The sequence below is a fragment of the Trachurus japonicus genome, chromosome 9 (genome assembly GCF_045865225.1).
Source record: "Trachurus japonicus isolate A0001 chromosome 9, Traja_1.0".
NCBI lineage: Eukaryota > Metazoa > Chordata > Actinopteri > Carangiformes > Carangidae > Trachurus > Trachurus japonicus.
In genome coordinates, this window is record NC_140915.1 from 21,305,055 (window position 1) to 21,323,281 (window position 18,227).

Consider the following 18,227-nt stretch of genomic DNA (forward strand, 5'->3'; position numbering starts at 1 on the left):
TAAGTTTTAAGTAACTTCAACCTATTAGCCTGTATCGGTCTTTTCCCTCCCACATCTGCTGCAAAAGTTGTCCTGGAAGGGTCAGGGTGCTAGCAGGTTATTTCATCTCATTTCACAGTGCACAGAGCAGTGCATCAGAGAGCCAATGTATAAAGCCAAGAAAGACTCTAGGTCTTGTCCCTGCTAGACATTTCCTCTCCTACTCCAGGCTACTCGCAGGGGACTTGATTGATTCATCTTTATCACTACCAACATCGCACTTAAAAACACCTCTGTTACGTCATTTGCACATAGGCTGTCCTGTTAGTTTTCTTGTACTAAGTCTTTCCTTTTGCCTCAATTTTTATTCTTCTCTCATTTTTGCTGCTGAGATAAATAGGAAGTTGGGGGATATCTAATGCCATAGTGAGAGCCAAAGTGTTTTCTTTGGTCTTGCAACCATACACATCATACACACACACACACACACACACACACACACACACACACACACACACACACACACACACACACACACACACACACACACACACACGTATGCCATGACTGTCTAAGAATAGACAGGTAATTTGCATATAACAATACCAGATACCTAGAGGAGGCAAGGAGGTGTTCCATATCCTGCACAACTGAAGGTAAATAACGGGAAGAAATTTGCATTACTGCCACATATGGAGCAGCTGAATGCACAGGCTGCGTTTCACACAGTAAATGTGATGACACTGAGGTGTCTGATTTATGGAGAATCTAGATCTTTACACTGAAGGTCTAATCATTACTGTCAGTGGAAAAACCTCTTTGTTCTTCAGTGTGCAATTAAGAAGTCAGAGACATCTCCTCACAGCATTATTTTCTCTGTAATTTCCACCCTTACAGTAATACACTAACACCACTGATATCCTAAGATGTTATGGACATTAAAACATAAACGGCACATTGTCACGTCACTGTTTCAATGTATCATCACCATTCACCACAATATTAATCTATGCCTGTGGAATTATTCATAATGTGGTTCCAAGACAAAAAGAGAAATTAAATACTTTATTATTCCCAGTCCCAACCCACCACCCTTTCTCTTCATCCTTTGACCTGGCTGGCACTGTGTGCTATGGGAGATGAACTGAGTTAATTTTTATAACCCCAAGGGATACTGTGTTTTACAGCTATGTGTACCACCAGATCAAGCTGTAAAAAAAGAAAAAACACACACACACACACACACCCCGGTTGTAAATACCATTGATTTCCAGTATGGAGAGTGTAGCTGTAGCAACCCTTTTACGAAGACGGTATGCACCATCCCTGTCGTTCAGATTCGTATTGTAGAGTAACATAAACCACTGAGATTAATTTCCCCTTCATATATCAGGCTGCATACAGGTTGCGTTCTCTTCAGAGTTAATGCTATTTAGTCAGAGGGGAACAAGGAGACAGAAGAGAAAGCTATCAATAAAGTTAGGCTATGGATAAAACCTCTGTCTATCTGTTTGGTTTCAAATGTAGTGCTGTGACTTAAAGCCAAGAGATGCCTATACAGGCAGATAAATAGTGGGGCTAAATTGTTTTCTCAACCAGGTGATTTAGCTACTGCATCTCTTCGAATTGCAATCTTTCTCTTTCATCTTCTCTCTCGTTTCCCCTCTCTATTCCTTCCTTTCCTCTGTGTTAACTTCTTTCCGAGTCACTTCTCTCATCGCGCCCCGGCTCACCAAGAATCTATTTAAGATTCATTCTCTGATAAAATCAATTGCTAAATTCATAGCAAAGAGATGAGTGATGGCACTGTTGATGTAGGAGTGCACTTGACCAGGGCCGTAGACAGGGTTTTGAAATTGGTGAGGTCTGGAGGGGGGGGCCCTCTAGCTAGTTTGTACATAATTACATCAAAATGGAAAAAGTCATTGTCATTGTATGTACTTAATAAAAACATTATTTTTTTTATTATTATTATAGACCCATTACATATGAAAGGAGGCTGCCACATGCTTGACCATCAGGACAGGAATGTTCTATGGTTTTCAGCCTTCTATGATTAGATTTAGCCTGTTTACAGCTGAGAACATCAGGTATTGTTCTCTCTCCATTAAATAAAGTGCAGTGAAAAAGCATTTGCCCCCTTACCGGAGTGGGCTCAAATTCAATTTTCTTTTCTGTACACCTCTAAAATATGTGCAACACCTACTCATCACAATCCATCCCATCTTGGGGTCATGCCTATGTTCCCACAGCCCTATGTTCCCTCAGCCCTATGTTCCCTCATTTCTAACTTTTGTTGTCACTGAAAATTAGGCCCTATGTTCCCTCAGCCCTTTGGTCCCACCGCTCCCTACACAGTTATCAGCTGTTTGTTAACAACAAACAACAAACCGTTAACAATTAATCTACATTCAAACCGAAGCAACAATAATGTTAACTGTACTCAACAAGCTATTATTACAAGGTTTACAACAGATGTGACAGACAACCGGGCTGTGTGTGTAAGAAAGAGAGAGAGAGAGAGAGAGAGAGAGAGAGAGAGAGAGAAGCTACGTAAAACCAAAACCTGCTAGCTGTTAGCTACCGTAGCTCAGGCGTTGGTCTCCTGTCAGGTAAAAGCTGCCGTTTATTCCTCAAATGAAGCTCATGAAGTTGTTGAGCCTCTCCGGTACAGTTATCCATCACTGCAGTTGAATTAGCCGCTAAACTGCTGGACGCTAAAACCGAGGGGGCCGTCTGTGTGTTTACAATTCACGAAAGCAACGTGAACGTACGTGCCGCTAACATAGATGAGGCAGCGTAGCCTCAGGCTCCCTTGGCGTAGGCCTACTTGGAAGCCACATACAGAAGAGGCAGAGCGAGACGGCGAGTGGCTTAGGTAAACTCTGTTGAGTTGCGTTTATTAGACTATGAAAATCACTAAATGCTGACACATTTAAACCTGTGGTAAAGTTATCTGAAATAAAAAAAATAATAATTAAACCTTAGATTAACTAAATAATTTAATTATTCCTGACAGCCGAGGGGAGGCACTGCCTCCCCCGACTGCACATCCTTGGTAGACGTAAAATGGCCTGTTGTGATTGGTTCAGACATCACACATGTTAGTAACCATATAAATATTATATTTCCTTTTTATATATAAAGGGGGACGTTTTTTAGTCTTTATTCTGAATTTAGATGTTAATTTTAATAATTAAAAATAAAAGTTAAAGCAGATAACAGCGGCACGGCCGTTTCGGCTAATGCTGCGTTCAAGGCAGGCTTTTGAAACCGTAAGTTACAGCTTCAAGTCACAACTACGACTTGGTAGCGTTCCAGGTAACCCGTAGCTCGTGTTTTTACCGTCCTGTTGTCTGTGAAAGTTCCCTATAACGGCCACTCGTTACTTCCGACCCGTGAACTCGTACCAGATCGAACTGGTATGACTTCACAGGAAGGAAAAACACAAAGTACGAGTTTCCGTGAACGCACCATGAGTTAGCAGCCCCCGCCCTTGTCAGGCATCAATTGGTCCTCGTGCTACGTCACCACATTCACGCGCATCCCTTGGCTGCACACACAGCCCTTCATGCCGTTCTCTCCCCTCATTGGATAACACTTGTATCCCACAAGGAAAATTTTCTCCTCGGGTTACAGCAGAGCAGAGTGACGGAGAGACTCGTGTTTAGGCTGAAATACTTCATGTAAGTGATTGCTGACGGAAAATAGGACTATTTAGGACTTATATTAACAAAAACATTCCACTGATATCTGCTTTAAGAAAACAAGTGGGTGGGCCCAGGCCCGTTAGGCCCGCCCATAACGCCTAGAGCACTGGAAAAGAGAGTAACGACACGCATGGTTCAATGGAAGCGCCTCCTGATGGCGGAATATGGGTATTGCAAAAGCGCCCAAGAACTGACAACTCTGCATTGTTGGTGAACGAGCAAGTGTGGCATTTTCAATAATTTAAGGACATTTATAGATCACCCACGTTAATAGCATCGGACCCTTTACAGATAAACATTAACACATAGGCGAGTAAAAACAAACAAACAAATAAACAGTTGTCTATGTTTCAATCTACATTTTGTAATAAACAAATTATAAGTAGGCTATAATTTGATATGACCAAGACACCTAAAAACAAAAACACGGCCGTTTTCATCAATTTACAAGCAAGTGGGCAACACATAGCTAAATTGACCCTTCGCCAACTCCTCCCACAAACGGCTATTGTCCAATCCTACGTTAGCAACCGTAACCTGGCAAGCTTTCCGCAGTGAGTCATTACGTTTGCGTTTGTGGACACATTTTGAGACTAAAAACGAAAAACATTTGTTTGTAGAGAAGGATGTTGTTGTTGCTGCTGCTACTACGGCGGTGGTGGCGGCGGCAGCAGCAATAGGCTATAGAGATGTTCAGATACGAGCGGACTTTTTTTTCGACTTGAGCAAGTGTAAATATGGGGATAACCATATGTTCACCTCCGAAATGACAGCTGTACTTTTACGGCTTTTACCTGGGCTTTTAGGCGAGGGATCCTCCAGGCAGGGACTGCTTTCACTGACTGATACAGCGGTGGGAGAAAAAAAAAAACAGCAGTGAAAGCTGTATGTGGTTCACAATCGCCCAAAAACTTAGAGTTTGACAACGTTTCATGACCAGTGAGATGACGTAAGTCTTCGTGGGTTGATAGACGGTAAAATTACCAGTCCTTACTGCTGCTCTGTACATTGTCCAGTCGTGTCATTGAACAGATATTTTATCCTCCTGCGCGAGTCACGTCACTGAAAACTCTGAATGATCTTTGTGACTTCTTCTCTCTATTATCTCAGAACAGTTTATCCAGAAATTTGCTGATATTTCCTTTGAAATCGATACCAAATACTGCCAGGAGCATGGCTGGGAGTGAAAGCTTGCCCGCTGTAGCAACAGTAACCAAGGGGGCGGGGCTTACGCGAAGGGTCAGTGAATGAGGGGAGTTTTTATTAAGGGGAGCGAATGAGTTTTCTGGGCGCTTTTGCAATACCCATATCCTGCCACTCGGGGCGCAAAACCCTTACCACGGAGTCAATGGTGGTGTCGTTACTCTCTTTTCCAGTGCTCTAGCCTGGTCCAGAGCGATAGATACAGAGCGATAGATATAACAGAGTGGCGACACTCCCATAGGACTCCGTTGTAAAAAATGGCGGGCCGACTTCCGGGTTATGGAGCCCTCAATAGTTCCAAACATTCCTCCCGCGGCGCTGGACCACGTCTGTTTCTATGGCTGCACAGCAAGAAACTACTGAGCTACGTTGACGAAATACCGACCAATTTTAAGTTATAAAGTGGTAATAATCTTTCCCAAGTACAGTAACCATGTTGACTTAACAAAATAAAAATTATTAGACTGATCGGTTCATTGAAAAACATTTATTTATTTACGTAACTGTGGTGATTTCAGTCCGTAGCCCAGAAGCAGCCCTGCTCACTTTTCATTCAAACAAACTAATGCCACTGCCACAGTTGTTAAATTTCATCAATGAGACCAACATTAATCTCTTCAAAATAATTTAACAAGCCAGCGGTAAACCTCTAAAAGCATGCGGATACGTTACTTGGCTCGTTTTCTCCGACGGGAGGACGGACGGTCGGCCCCCGGCAGATCAGCTCAGTAGAGCGGCTGCTGCTGCTGTGACAGCCGCCTCCCCTGGTCCCCGGTCGGGGCTCACACAGACTCTGCACTTCTCCCAGAACAAACATCGGTGCAAGTTCCTAACAAACGTTATGAACTGACCACAGACTCCGGATTAAACGGTGACTTTCTTGCATGAACAAAATATTAAAACTGTGACGTGTTGACAGCGCTAAAGCCAGGTTTTGGCAGCTTTACTGCTGTGGCTCGGTTGCCGCAAAATGGCGATATCGATGCTAATTTCTGTTAGCCCGTCTATGAGGTTTTGCATTATACGTTAGCATTAAGCTAGCGGGCTTTATATTTAGTTGTGATACTGGCTGTGTGTGTGTTTTGAACGTTGTTTCAAACTGTGTGGGTTTGATTGAACATCTTTTATGCTTAAATATATATATTCCCGCTTAATATATTGCTTTACTCCTCTTCTTATGCCATTTTTACTGTAGGGCAGGCTAATCTTCACTTTAGAGTGACAAATAAAACCTTGAAGCAAGAAGATTTTGCCTTTTGTTTGAAAACTGACATTGATGTAGGGGAGACCGGGGTTGGTTGGCTACAGGGGTTGGTTGGCACACCCCTGTTTTCTGGCCTCCTGTTGGTCACAGACTCACAAATGTGACATCAAAATGATCATCTTTTTGAGCTGCATATATCTAGTTTGTTAAAACATCTGAAAATTACTCACTTTTTTGCTGAGGGCAAAAAATCTGTTTTTTAGTACCAAAAGTAAAAAATTGCCCCCCGCACTTAAAGTGTTATAAAATTGCTTTGGATAAAGATATTGGACATGTGTTACTTCCAGTTTGTAGAGATAGGAGTCGGCTTCAATTTGATATGAAACTTGAAAGTCTTTGATGAGTGATGTTAACTGGGCAACATCATATATTCACAAAAGTGGGTTTATTTTGGTCGGGGTTGGTTGGCACACTCATGTCGGGGTTGGTTGGCACACACAAACCAACCCCAAAATGCAGTATACATATATTAAATGTGATTAAACATAATTTCATACAATTTAGTGCACTGAGTGCAAGAAATGGGCACATGATTTATACAGTGAAATGGGCCACAAAGCCTGTATATGCCAATACTGTAATTCCAGTGATTCTATATAGGCCTTAATGTAAATAATCTGCTTCCACCCCACACAGCAAATCTAAAACACAGTGAGATGGAAAGACATAAAAATACAAAGAGGTGATATGCTATATTTAAGAATAAATTATATGTTCATTGAATATTTTCTCTTTAAAAAAAAAAAAAAAGAAGCTCAAATCATTTACTGTTTGATGTTCTGTGTACGTGTTATCTTGTTCGTGGCCTTAAATGCCCTGTTTTAGTGTTATACGCATGCACTATGCTATCTCCTTAAATTTGAATATATTGGAATTAAATTTCCAATTTATTATTATATTGGTTGCTTCATCCATTCATTTTTACATTGTGCCAACCAACCCCATGAAGTGTGCCAACCAACCCCGTGTCGGGGCTGGTTGGCACAAGTGCGCAGTATGATTTTATTCATAAATAAATTGATTTTAGAATATAACTGTGGACATGGAAATGTGTTTAGTTAAAGCTGACACTTTAACCTTTCATTTGATGCTGGTTTGAGTATTCTCACATAAATGATGCCAGAGTGCTATGGCAAAGAGTGAAAAGTGTGCCAACCAACCCCGGTCTCCCCTACATACAGTAATTCAGTAACAGTTGTAAATATACCTTTGTACGGTTTATTTTTTAATATTTACCGTCCAAAAGCAAGCTCAGTGCTGTCTGTCCCATAGCAGAACATGACAGCGGCAGCCTCGTTTGGAACTATTGGGAGCTACATGAACCACGTGACCGCGCTGGCGGCGACATCAAAGGCTGTCGCCACTCTGTTATATCTATCGCTCTGGATAGATATAACAGAGTGGCGACACTCCCATAGGACTCCGTTGTAAAAAATGGCGGGCCGACTTCCGGGTCATGGAGCCCTCAATAGTTCCAAACATTCCTCCCGCGGCGCTGGACCACGTCTGTTTCTATGGCTGCACAGCAAGAAACTACTGAGCTACGTTGACGAAATACCGACCAATTTTAAGTTATAAAGTGGTAATAATCTTTCCCAAGTACAGTAACCATGTTGACTTAACAAAATAAAAATTATTAGACTGATCGGTTCATTGAAAAACATGTATTTATTTACGTAACTGTGGTGATTTCAGTCCGTAAGTTAGCCCAGAAGCAGCCCTGCTCACTTTTCATTCAAACAAACTAATGCCACTGCCACAGTTGTTAAATTTCATCAATGAGACCAACATTAATCTCTTCAAAATAATTTAACAAGCCAGCGGTAAACCTCTAAAAGCATGCGGATACGTTACTTGGCTCGTTTTCTCCGACGGGAGGACGGACGGTCGGCCCCGGCAGATCAGCTCAGTAGAGCGGCTGCTGCTGCTGTGACAGCCGCCTCCCCTGGTCCCCGGTCGGGGCTCACACAGACTCTGCACTTCTCCCAGAACAAACATCGGTGCAAGTTCCTAACAAACGTTATGAACTGACCACAGACTCCGGATTAAACGGTGACTTTCTTGCATGAAAAAAATATTAAAACTGTGACGTGTTGACAGCGCTAAAGCCAGGTTTTGGCAGCTTTACTGCTGTGGCTCGGTTGCCGCAAAATGGCGATATCGATGCTAATTTCTGTTAGCCCGTCTATGAGGTTTTGCATTATACGTTAGCATTAAGCTAGCGGGCTTTATATTTAGTTGTGATACTGGCTGTGTGTGTTTTGAACGTTGTTTCAAACTGTGTGGGTTTGATTGAACATCTTTTATGCTTAAATATGCTTTAATATATATATTCCCGCTTAATATATTGCTTTACTCCTCTTCTTATGCCATTTTTACTGTAACGTTAGGGCAGGCTAATCTTCACTTTAGAGTGACAAATAAAACCTTGAAGCAAGAAGATTTTGCCTTTTGTTTGAAAACTGACATTGATGTACATACAGTAATTCAGTAACAGTTGTAAATATACCTTTGTACGGTTTATTTTTTAATATTTACCGTCCAAAAGCAAGCTCAGTGCTGTCTGTCCCATAGCAGAACATGACAGCGGCAGCCTCGTTTGGAACTATTGGGAGCTACATGAACCACGTGACAGCGCTGGCGGCGACATCAAAGGCTGTCGCCACTCTGTTATATCTATAGCTCTGGCCTGGTCTACACATTCTACATCGACTTGACTAATCAGGTTTGCTCCATACGCCCCTGGCTTGAAGTGAAGTTCATTCCTGCGATTTTAAACCCTATGGGCTATTTCATGATCATAGCGCCCCTATGAGTTTGAGACCGAGTTTACTGAAGCTGAAGGAAATGGAGGAGAAAAGTGAAAGAGGGAGAGATGCCGGTGGAGTGAGTCTATATCAAGTGGTCATGTGTGGTCACTGCCCTAATGTTTGTGCTGCCAGTCGGCCTTGGACGTGTGTTGTCAGTGCCTGGACGCTAAAGTGGACGTGGAAAGTTGCTGCATAACGTAACTGGAGGAGAGCGGGTGAGTTGTTTTCGTCTCTTTTCAATAGAAACCAGGCAAAGCTAACAGATCTGTTTGACGCCTCTTATGTGCTGGGACTCTGTTTGTGCTGTTGATGACGTTTGGTGCTGTTCTGAGCATTGTTTGTGGCTATGAGTGGCTTTTTGATAGCGGTTTGCTCGTGGACTGCGCTGTTTGTTATGGTGCGGTCTTTGCTAAAGTTGCTACAACTAGAGAAGCTAGCGGTTAGCAGACTTCATCTCGCGAGGGGTGTGGGCGGGGGTCTGGTGTCACGGTGCGTTGGACAATGGGTTAAACTTACGCCAGAGCACTTTTGTTAAATGTCAGTACAACAAAGTTTTACTGAAATCTTACAGTATGTTTGGCAGTGCCATGTTTATAAGCACTAGGAAATGTCAGTAGGCTAGCCTATGACAATTTTCTTAAATTTGTGTTTCCTACTGCAGTGAAACTCACCCATGTAGCCTACAAGAAAAACATACTGAGGAATGTTGTTCAAATAACAGATGATATCTGTGGAAAAATAAGATAAAAATTCAAACTAACTTTGTAATGGTGTAAGTAGGCTACAGCAGGCTATTCAAATAGGGCCTATAGGCTACTCGTTTTGGAAAAAAGTGGTATCGATGCATCCCTAGTAGCCTACTATCATCATATAGCCTACACACCTCAGAAAATGAAATAATAATAAGAAAGTAGCCTACCGGTATGTGAATGCCTAACTTCTCCAGGTAAAGCTCTGAATTTACTGTATGTGTTTTGAATGGTGTCAATAGGATCAGATGTGAAAAGATAAAGAAAGATGCAGTGAAGAAGAGAGCATTTCAGGACACTGTGAACACTGTGAAAATTTAAAGGCCATAGCCCCACCAATGTTTGGTATAGCCATCATAATCTCTTGAAAGGCCGAGGGAAATAGGAGGTGCTAATGAAAAATTCAGTTAAAAAAAAAAAAAAAAAGCATGACTTTCTGTTTGCTAACACATGGTCTTATTGATATGAATGACATGATATGAGGGAGGGAGTAAATTTTAAACCTTTAACAGCAGGTTCCCATGTGTTACAGTTTCAGTAAATGAGATTTGTATGTGGGGAGAATGCCTCAGTGAAGCCAAAATTGAACCACCTGTATCTAAGAAGCTTCACATCAAGAGTCTTCATCAAAGGGTGACAACCCCCTGTAGAAAAGGTCGTGAATACATTTTTTTTGTCAAATACATTCCAATTTGCATACATTTTTTAACCATTTCCATAATAAAAGCAGGAATCAAAGCAGAGTGTGGGTAGTGTTTTCTCAAGTCTTGCATGTTGGTTAGCAGTGAAAAATATCTATTTTTCAATGTGTGCAGAGATTTCAGAGACTGGTAATACGTACTGATGTGCTGTCATGATCAAAGTATCCTCAGACTGTTTAAACAAACTTTTTTTCTTTTTTTCCTCCTCTTCAGTCAGATTTTGTCGCAGGGCTGTGCAAACACATGTAAACTAAGGGCTGAAGTCAGAGAAGGACCCATTATGTATATCTTTTTTTAAACTCCCATAGTCACCAAAACCGTATTAAATATAGGAACTATGCAAGTCTGGTCTGGTTTTCGGCCATGAGACATCAGGTGGCAGGCAGAGAGCCTCCATTCTCCCTCGTAACAAGTTAAGTCATGTATTTAACCATCACAATTACTCCGAAGCTTTTTAATTAAAATCTTAAAAATCCTGTTCCACTTTAAATTCCCACAAATCTTTCTGAATTAAGTTCTTCTTCTTCTCTTTCTCTCTCTTTTTTTATTTTTTTATTTTTTACCATGTCTCAAGACTGATATATAGACCTGACATGTTGCTTTATCTACCCCTCTGAAGCAAAACTGGTTAGATATGAGGATTTTGCAGAGCATATGCACAGCTGCCTGAAGCTGCTAATAACTGAAATCAAACACTTTACCAATCAGAAACTGTGACTACTTAGTAGGTTCGTTAGCAAGCTGGTTTTCTATGCTAAATTAAAAGTTTGCAATTATAATTGTAACCGTCTTGCAGACTTTCAAAAAGGGCTCATCTGCAATTTGGCCCCAGGAAAATCATTAACAGATTCTGTCTAAAGACAGAGATGGCACAATTTATTTCTCACATGGTGAGAAAAAGATTATTAATTTGTTAGCTTTGTTGATAGATAAAAGATTTCTTTTCAAAGCAGCTGATGCGGATTCTTCAATTATGAATAAATTAAATGGGCATTAAACAATTAAGTAAATACATTAAGATAGGAATACTGGTGAGAAATTGTATTGATGTAAAATAATGTGAAAGACACAATCTGAATGCCTTTCTTTGTTTTTTTGTACCACTTTAATGCAGAGTATGCAACTTTTGCTACAAGAAGAGGTGTCAATCAAAACAAGATCAAATGTGGGCAACTGGGCATTTCTTTACAATGATCTGACTGTAATGGGCTCTCTCAATCTGCCATTTCCTGGTTCAAATCTCAGAACTCTTATCATTTCCATGTTCTTTTTGGGGGAAAAAAACAAAGACACCAAGTAGCTACTGTGGCAAACCAAGACAAGATCAAGACAAGATTTAAAGGGATAGTTCAACATTTTGGCAAATTGGCCCATTGCCATAATCGCTCATAGCAGTAGGTTCGTTACCTTTAATTGTCGGTGTAAGCTATTTTTAGAACGGCGGAGCAGAGCAACAGGCTTCTCAGAGCTATAGCTATGGAGGCTAAAGGAATTTCTTGGTTTCCCTCATCAAACTCATCAAATACACAATCCAACAACTCCAAAACGCTGTCGTGGACAAGTTGTGAGCTGCACAATCACCACGTTATCACCACGAACGTTACGAGACGGAGTTGTTTTAGTGGTAAATTCATGCAAAACCGCTGATGCGAGTTGCGTTCAGGGACAGTTTTTCAGCAAGCAGACTGTATTTACCTCGAAAACGGCTCCGTTTCGTAGCGTTCCGTTATTATCTCATAGCGTGGTGATTGTGCAGGTCACAACTTGTCCACGAAAGCGTTTTGGAGTTTTTGGATTTTGTATTTGATGAGTTTGATGAGGGAAACCAAGAAATTCCTTTAGCCTCCATAGCGTAGCTCTGAGAAGCCTGTTGCTCCGCTCCGCCGTTCTAAAAATAGCTTACACCGACAAATAAAGGTAACAAACCTACTGCTATGACTATAGCGATTATGGCAATGGGCCAATTTGCCAAAATGTTGAACTATCCCTTTAATAATTTAATATCCAGATGCCTGATGACCAAAATCCTTCATCTGAAAACATAAAACATAAACATGTAGATAAACAACCAATATTTAAAATGTCACTTAAAAATAAATTTTGAGCAATTGACCTCAACGCTGACATTGACACATGTTTAGCTAATATTATGTCTCTGAAACGTGTGTACATCTCAAAAATAAATAAACCTAGTAGTTTAGACATTTTAATGTGGAACGGTTACATTACATTATTTTAATGTTTGTTGGCTATTTTACTGAGATTAATAGGAAGGTTGATATTGTAATATTGTGTTGATTATAGCTTGGCCACCATTGTAAGGATACCCAATAACCATGGAGTGTCACTCTGATAACTACTATTTAAAAGTAGTCTCTATTATTAACCTTACTGATTTCATACAAAACAGTTGTTTACTCAAAGGCTGTGTGCTTTTTCAGAAAATATGACCTGTAGGCTGCCTTGCCCAAATACGTACATCAACCTGACCAATGCTGGATTTGCGCATGAAGCACACAGAGAACACAGAAGAGTCACAGTACACTAATTAACCTTTCACTGATCCCACTTATCATAAAGAGCCACTCCAGGCATTAGGATAGACAGCACAAGTGAGATAAAATGAAGGACTGTGTGTTTTATCTACAGTGGGAAAACACACACACAGTTTGATGTCCTAACCTTTGTAATCTCTTGTGTCCGCCTACCTCTCAAACATGCAGCCAATGACGTGACTAAAATAATTTTCTGATTCATCCATTAACATAATAATAACATCCAATTTCACTTTTTCCAAAAACCAAAACTCCAGCATGAGGATGAACACTTTTTTCCTTTGCTACTTGATGGCAAATATGTTATTGCTTGTATTTCTACTGACCTCAAATCAAGAGAGGAAAACTACTGTACAAGCCATCATGTGAAATAAAGTGCAAGCGCAAATATAACAGTACTGTCTATTTCTATAATGGTTTAAAAGAAGTAATTTTGCTAGTTGCTCAGTGGTTTCTGAACATAATGTAAGAGGAGTTCGTACATAATCGTGACTTATCTTCACTGACTCATGAGATCCATCATCCACCTGCTTTACCCCCAGCCCGCTAAGAGAGGGTTAATCATGTCAGCTTCCCCGTTCCCTTCTGTAGCCTCCATCTATGGCAATGAGTCTAATACAGGTAATTATGTAGGAATGAAAGGCTCGATGGCTTCCTGGATGAAGATTGGCATCTTGATGGATGCTGGGGTGGATGGGAATGGGGGGTGGGGGATTGAGGTGTTTTGGCTGTGTGATGGAGGGAGAGGCAGAGCAGTCACGACAAAGGGAGAGAGGGTCGGCAAACACACGCACACACACACCTTAGTGCTCAGAGAGGTTTTTGTGGTCTAATAAAGATGTATAATGCTGTAAGGGGCAGCGTATAGTGCTAACTGCCAGTGTAATTCATTTGTTTGCACTTGGAGGACGAATAGGTGTTTTTATCCACCAGGCTGCTCCAGGCCATGCATGCACTGCTGGGCTGTACTTGGCACAGTAAATCAATCTATTATATGAATGCCTGTAATTCATAACGTGGACCAAAATACGGAAAAACATGGAATTCATTTCAGCTTGCTGTTGTTACAAGATTATAAGTAAGGTTGAATTACCGACTAGGCAAGGTGGGTGACTGGCTGTGGGCCTCAGACTCCCTTGGTCCCCTGAAGCTCCAAGTGGTGACATGTCCAGTAGTTTTGGTAATTTGATTAATAGCAAAGGAAGGAAGCCATCGAGCCTTTTTACCATCAAAGTGAAAATTCAGCTAACAAGAGATCTTCACTGTTGGCTGCTTCTGGCTTAGAAAACCCCATCAGTTTTTATAATCTTTATTTATATTGCGCTCACATAATTCATATTCCTTAAGATAAAATTGTTTAGATTACCACAAAATAAGCCAAATTTAATTTTATCCCACCTCTGGAGGACTGGTTGCTATGACAACAGGACATACACGACATAACACAACACAACACAACACAGCGACAGTATTGTTTTAACCCCCTACAGGTTAACCTGGTCCTCTGACTGTACTATGTGTATCTGATTCAGTTTTGTTTGCTAGGGAAGTTGTAACTTTACTCGTTGGAAAGCCATATGTCGTAGAATTATCACCTGTATAAGAGTTATTTGGAATGTAAACTTTAACGGTTGACCCCTAATGGGAAAGCCTTGTTATTCATGCGGAACAAATGAAAACTCCTCATGGTTCTTGGCAAGATTAATGCCACAGAACCTGCCTCAATTTATCATGCTGTCTCTCACTGGCCCACTCCATATGTGTGTGTGCTTGTGTACTCAAGTGTGTTGTGTCCTGAATCAAAGATAGTCCTGGAACCACTCAATACGAAAATAACTGATTACCTCTGTGCAGTCCCTGAGGACAGGCCTCCAAAGAAATGACGAGACAAAATTGAACTTCTTCTGCCCACCTTTGTCCAGTAGAGGCTAGTCATTGGCTTATTGTGTGTTCAATAAGAGGAAAAAAAATATGGGTTATTCTCCTTGAGGCCAGTACGTGGGAAGCTGAATAGCCATTTGCATACTAAAAATTGTAATTTGCATGAACTAATTTGTTTGTCTATCTTAAAGAGTGACTGAATGGATCTCCAGGTGCAAAAAAAGATATGTTTGACAAAAGCACAAGAGACCTTGAATTAAAGTGGAACTGTTTTGAATGGAAAGGCTTTGCTCTGTCATCACTGCAGCAGAATCAACTTTTCTGATTCCCACTTAATAGCATGACCACCTGATGTGTTTCTTGCAGGTTAACTTACTGTGGAATGAGCGTCTCTCCTCTCACACTGGCCTCACCTCAGATATACACAGTCTCAGCTTTCAGTCAGCTCTTGCCCCCTGCTGATATTCCTATCATTTGATTTTTTTTTTCTCTGCTCTTGACCTGATGTGTTGTATCATTTTCACTTGGAGCCTCCTCTTTCTATCAATCAAGGGACAATCTGTTCCATCGTTTGTTAGGTCCAACACAGTGCCGTTCTTTTCAATAACATTTAATCACTCTTACTGTCTTGACTTTATTTTACAAATTTAACACTATTCTTAACTTATTCTGGATCTCATCTATCTAACCTCTGATGTTTAATGTATCTTAGATGTTTAATGCATTGCTGTGGTGATGCATACAGAAATTTTAGACGCATAAAATGCACGGCTGAGTTGCATGCAAAGATGGGATTTAAAATTCATATAATTTGTATGCATAATAGTGAGCCCCAAATGAAACTTAATTCATATATACGGTATATTCAAATTAAAAAAAAAATGAAAATGAAATGTAACAAGAGCTCCACTCTTTAAATTACATCATCTTTTGTGCAATGCATAAGGCGTGGTGTAAATGTAATAGGGTGTGTGTGTGTGTGCGTGTTAAACCCAAACCACCCCCCAACCTTTGTGTTGATAAGTGTCAGTGGCAGGTTTTTTGTTTTTCTTAAAAAAAAAAAAATATATATATATATATATATATATATATATATAGGCTTTAATGAGAAAAATGGAAAAACTAAAAAAGAAAAAGAGCATTCGTAGGCTATGACACATTCAAGGTCCACCACAACCCATTATGATGTCACACAGGTGTTTTCATTTATTGGCTTGATTGGACCTGCCTGTGTGGACTATGCTGAATGGACTAATCTTCTTGTTCTGCCTGTTGTACAGGTTACACTGTCATCATCATTCAGGTGTTAGCCTACTGTTTGTCTAGTTTGTTGGCTTACTGTTAGCTTGGCAGTGCGCTGAAATGGAGCAATGTCAGTGGAGTCCTGTTCCTGACCATATGGCAGATGTAAGTCCAGTATTCTCCCACGCTACAGTATGTTTTGGTATCATATTGCTGGGTCTCTTAGCTGCTAATTTCCTCAATGTATTCAGGCTAGGAAAAGTAGTTTCTATCTTTTGTGCGCCGTAGTTGCTAACGCCTGTCTGTATGCTCACTGTGAGTGCTCTCTTAACAATAACAACAATTTGTGTAGCAAAATATTATTCACACTGAAAGTAAACGGTATACTACAATAGGCAATGTTTGCTTTATGGAGAACTTTGGAGCTCCACTGGAGCAAGCTTAGCTAGCTGGAAGCTGAATGTTACACATCTGGAAAATCTGCAACTCCCCTTAAAGTAGCACTATCGCAAACTCCAGTTCTTTGTTGGCCACTAGATGGAACCACTGGTGCAGCGTATCAGATACAGTATAAACATCCTCGTCCTCTTTACATAGCATGCCATTCAGGAGGTGGGGCTGAGTGTCGGGCCGGCTTGTCTCATAACAAAAAGGAATTCTGCACCTATGCATATTTCAGTTTTTTTATTGCTATTACTGCTGTATTTGCGATAGATAAATCTTCCCTATTCAGCATCAGTAGCTACTGTGGCTTTTTCACGTGTGCACAATAATTGTACAATCTGTTACCTGTACTGTAGGTGCAATATATTGGTTTATGTAACACAGTGTTAAGTTGACGCAGATGGGTGTTTTTAAGACGTTCTTATCACTGAGTGGATAAGGCAAAACTGTGCTAAAACCTAACCTGTTATTGCTTCTTTTGTTTGTACTTCAACTTTACCAATGAAACTTTACACAACAAGGATAATAAGGTTCCAAAACCATCTACTGGTTACAGGTTACAAATGGCTACTGTATCTACTGTATGTGTCTACCAACTCTTTCCATGGTCTGATCTTTCATACTAAAACACAGTGCTTGAACTTGAAAGGTGCTGACAATAAGGGACCCACAGCTCAGTAGGGCCCACAACAACACACAGTGGCCTAATCCAAATTATTATTTAGACTAAATTAGCAAAAGCTTCATCAGACATAGTGGATAAGTATTGAATCAGAATTACTGTTAAGTTGTCTGTTACTGTCACTGACTGCCATCTGTCATGCCCTGGTTGAGATAAATAAAAAATGATAGTCTATGAAACAAGTGGTGATGAAAGGTCAGGGGGCAGGGGCCCACTTACTAGAATTACTAGTAACGGCCCTGCTTGAACTATTGTTGTTTCCTTCCCTTTTATTTAGCATCTTCTGTTAAACCCCATATGAGAACATCTCTGCATGCTTGTCTATCTTCAGAATTCACCCACACTTCATTCCTCTTCACCTAGGTGTCAGATGATTCGTCTGACTCCCCAGAACCAGGGCCAGTCACCTGCATGGAGCCCTTCCTGGTGCGGAGGCTGTCTTGCCGGACGGTCCAGTTGCCCCCTTTGGCCTTTAGGCAGGCAGAACAGTACTACTGTGATCGCAAGCCGGAGCCAGACACAGTAACAGTTCCACCGCGACCCACCACACTGCCACTTCGAACCCCGCCACTCATTGCCATCACCTCAGCTGACGCTAGCAGGTAGGGACAATGTGAGTGTGTGTGCATGTCTTTGTGTGTGTTCTAACTAACGAAATAGTTTTCAGTGCAATGTGTAATTGGAGAGGGGGCTGAGTAGAGTGGAGTGGATAGTTGGATCAAGTGACTGAGGACACATCACATGCCAAGTACCTGACACCGTCTACAGATTGAAATCTTGTTTTCATTTGTGTCAGTTAAGTAAAAAAAAACAAAAAAAATTTAAAACTTCCTTGCAATATGTGGAGACCACAGGTCTAGACTGTTTTGTGCAAGGGATGAATTTCTGATGTCTAAATTGAGTGCGACTATTTTGATATTGTTAAAACTTTGCAAAACCAACACCTGAGCAAACATGGCTCTGATTACAAGGTAGAGTGGTCATAGCTATGCTGTTTTAGAGGGTCG

The 18,227-nt window shown here is 40.9% G+C and overlaps 1 protein-coding gene across 2 annotated transcripts in view; it reads left to right on the forward strand.

Moving 5' to 3' along the window:
- The window catches only part of pde4d (phosphodiesterase 4D, cAMP-specific), a 189,816-nt gene that overhangs the window by 22,616 nt on the left and 148,973 nt on the right, over positions 1-18,227 (forward strand). The window contains exons 1-2 of one of the 2 annotated variants that reach the window (XM_085786525.1): positions 16,200-16,259; positions 17,584-17,822. In XM_085786525.1, the coding sequence (XP_085642651.1) occupies positions 16,215-16,259; positions 17,584-17,822 (284 nt within the window). In that variant the 5' untranslated portion in view covers positions 16,200-16,214. Of the gene's footprint in view, positions 1-16,199; positions 16,260-17,583; positions 17,823-18,227 lie in introns of those variants that run through there. The other variant, XM_085786524.1, reaches the window with a different exon arrangement.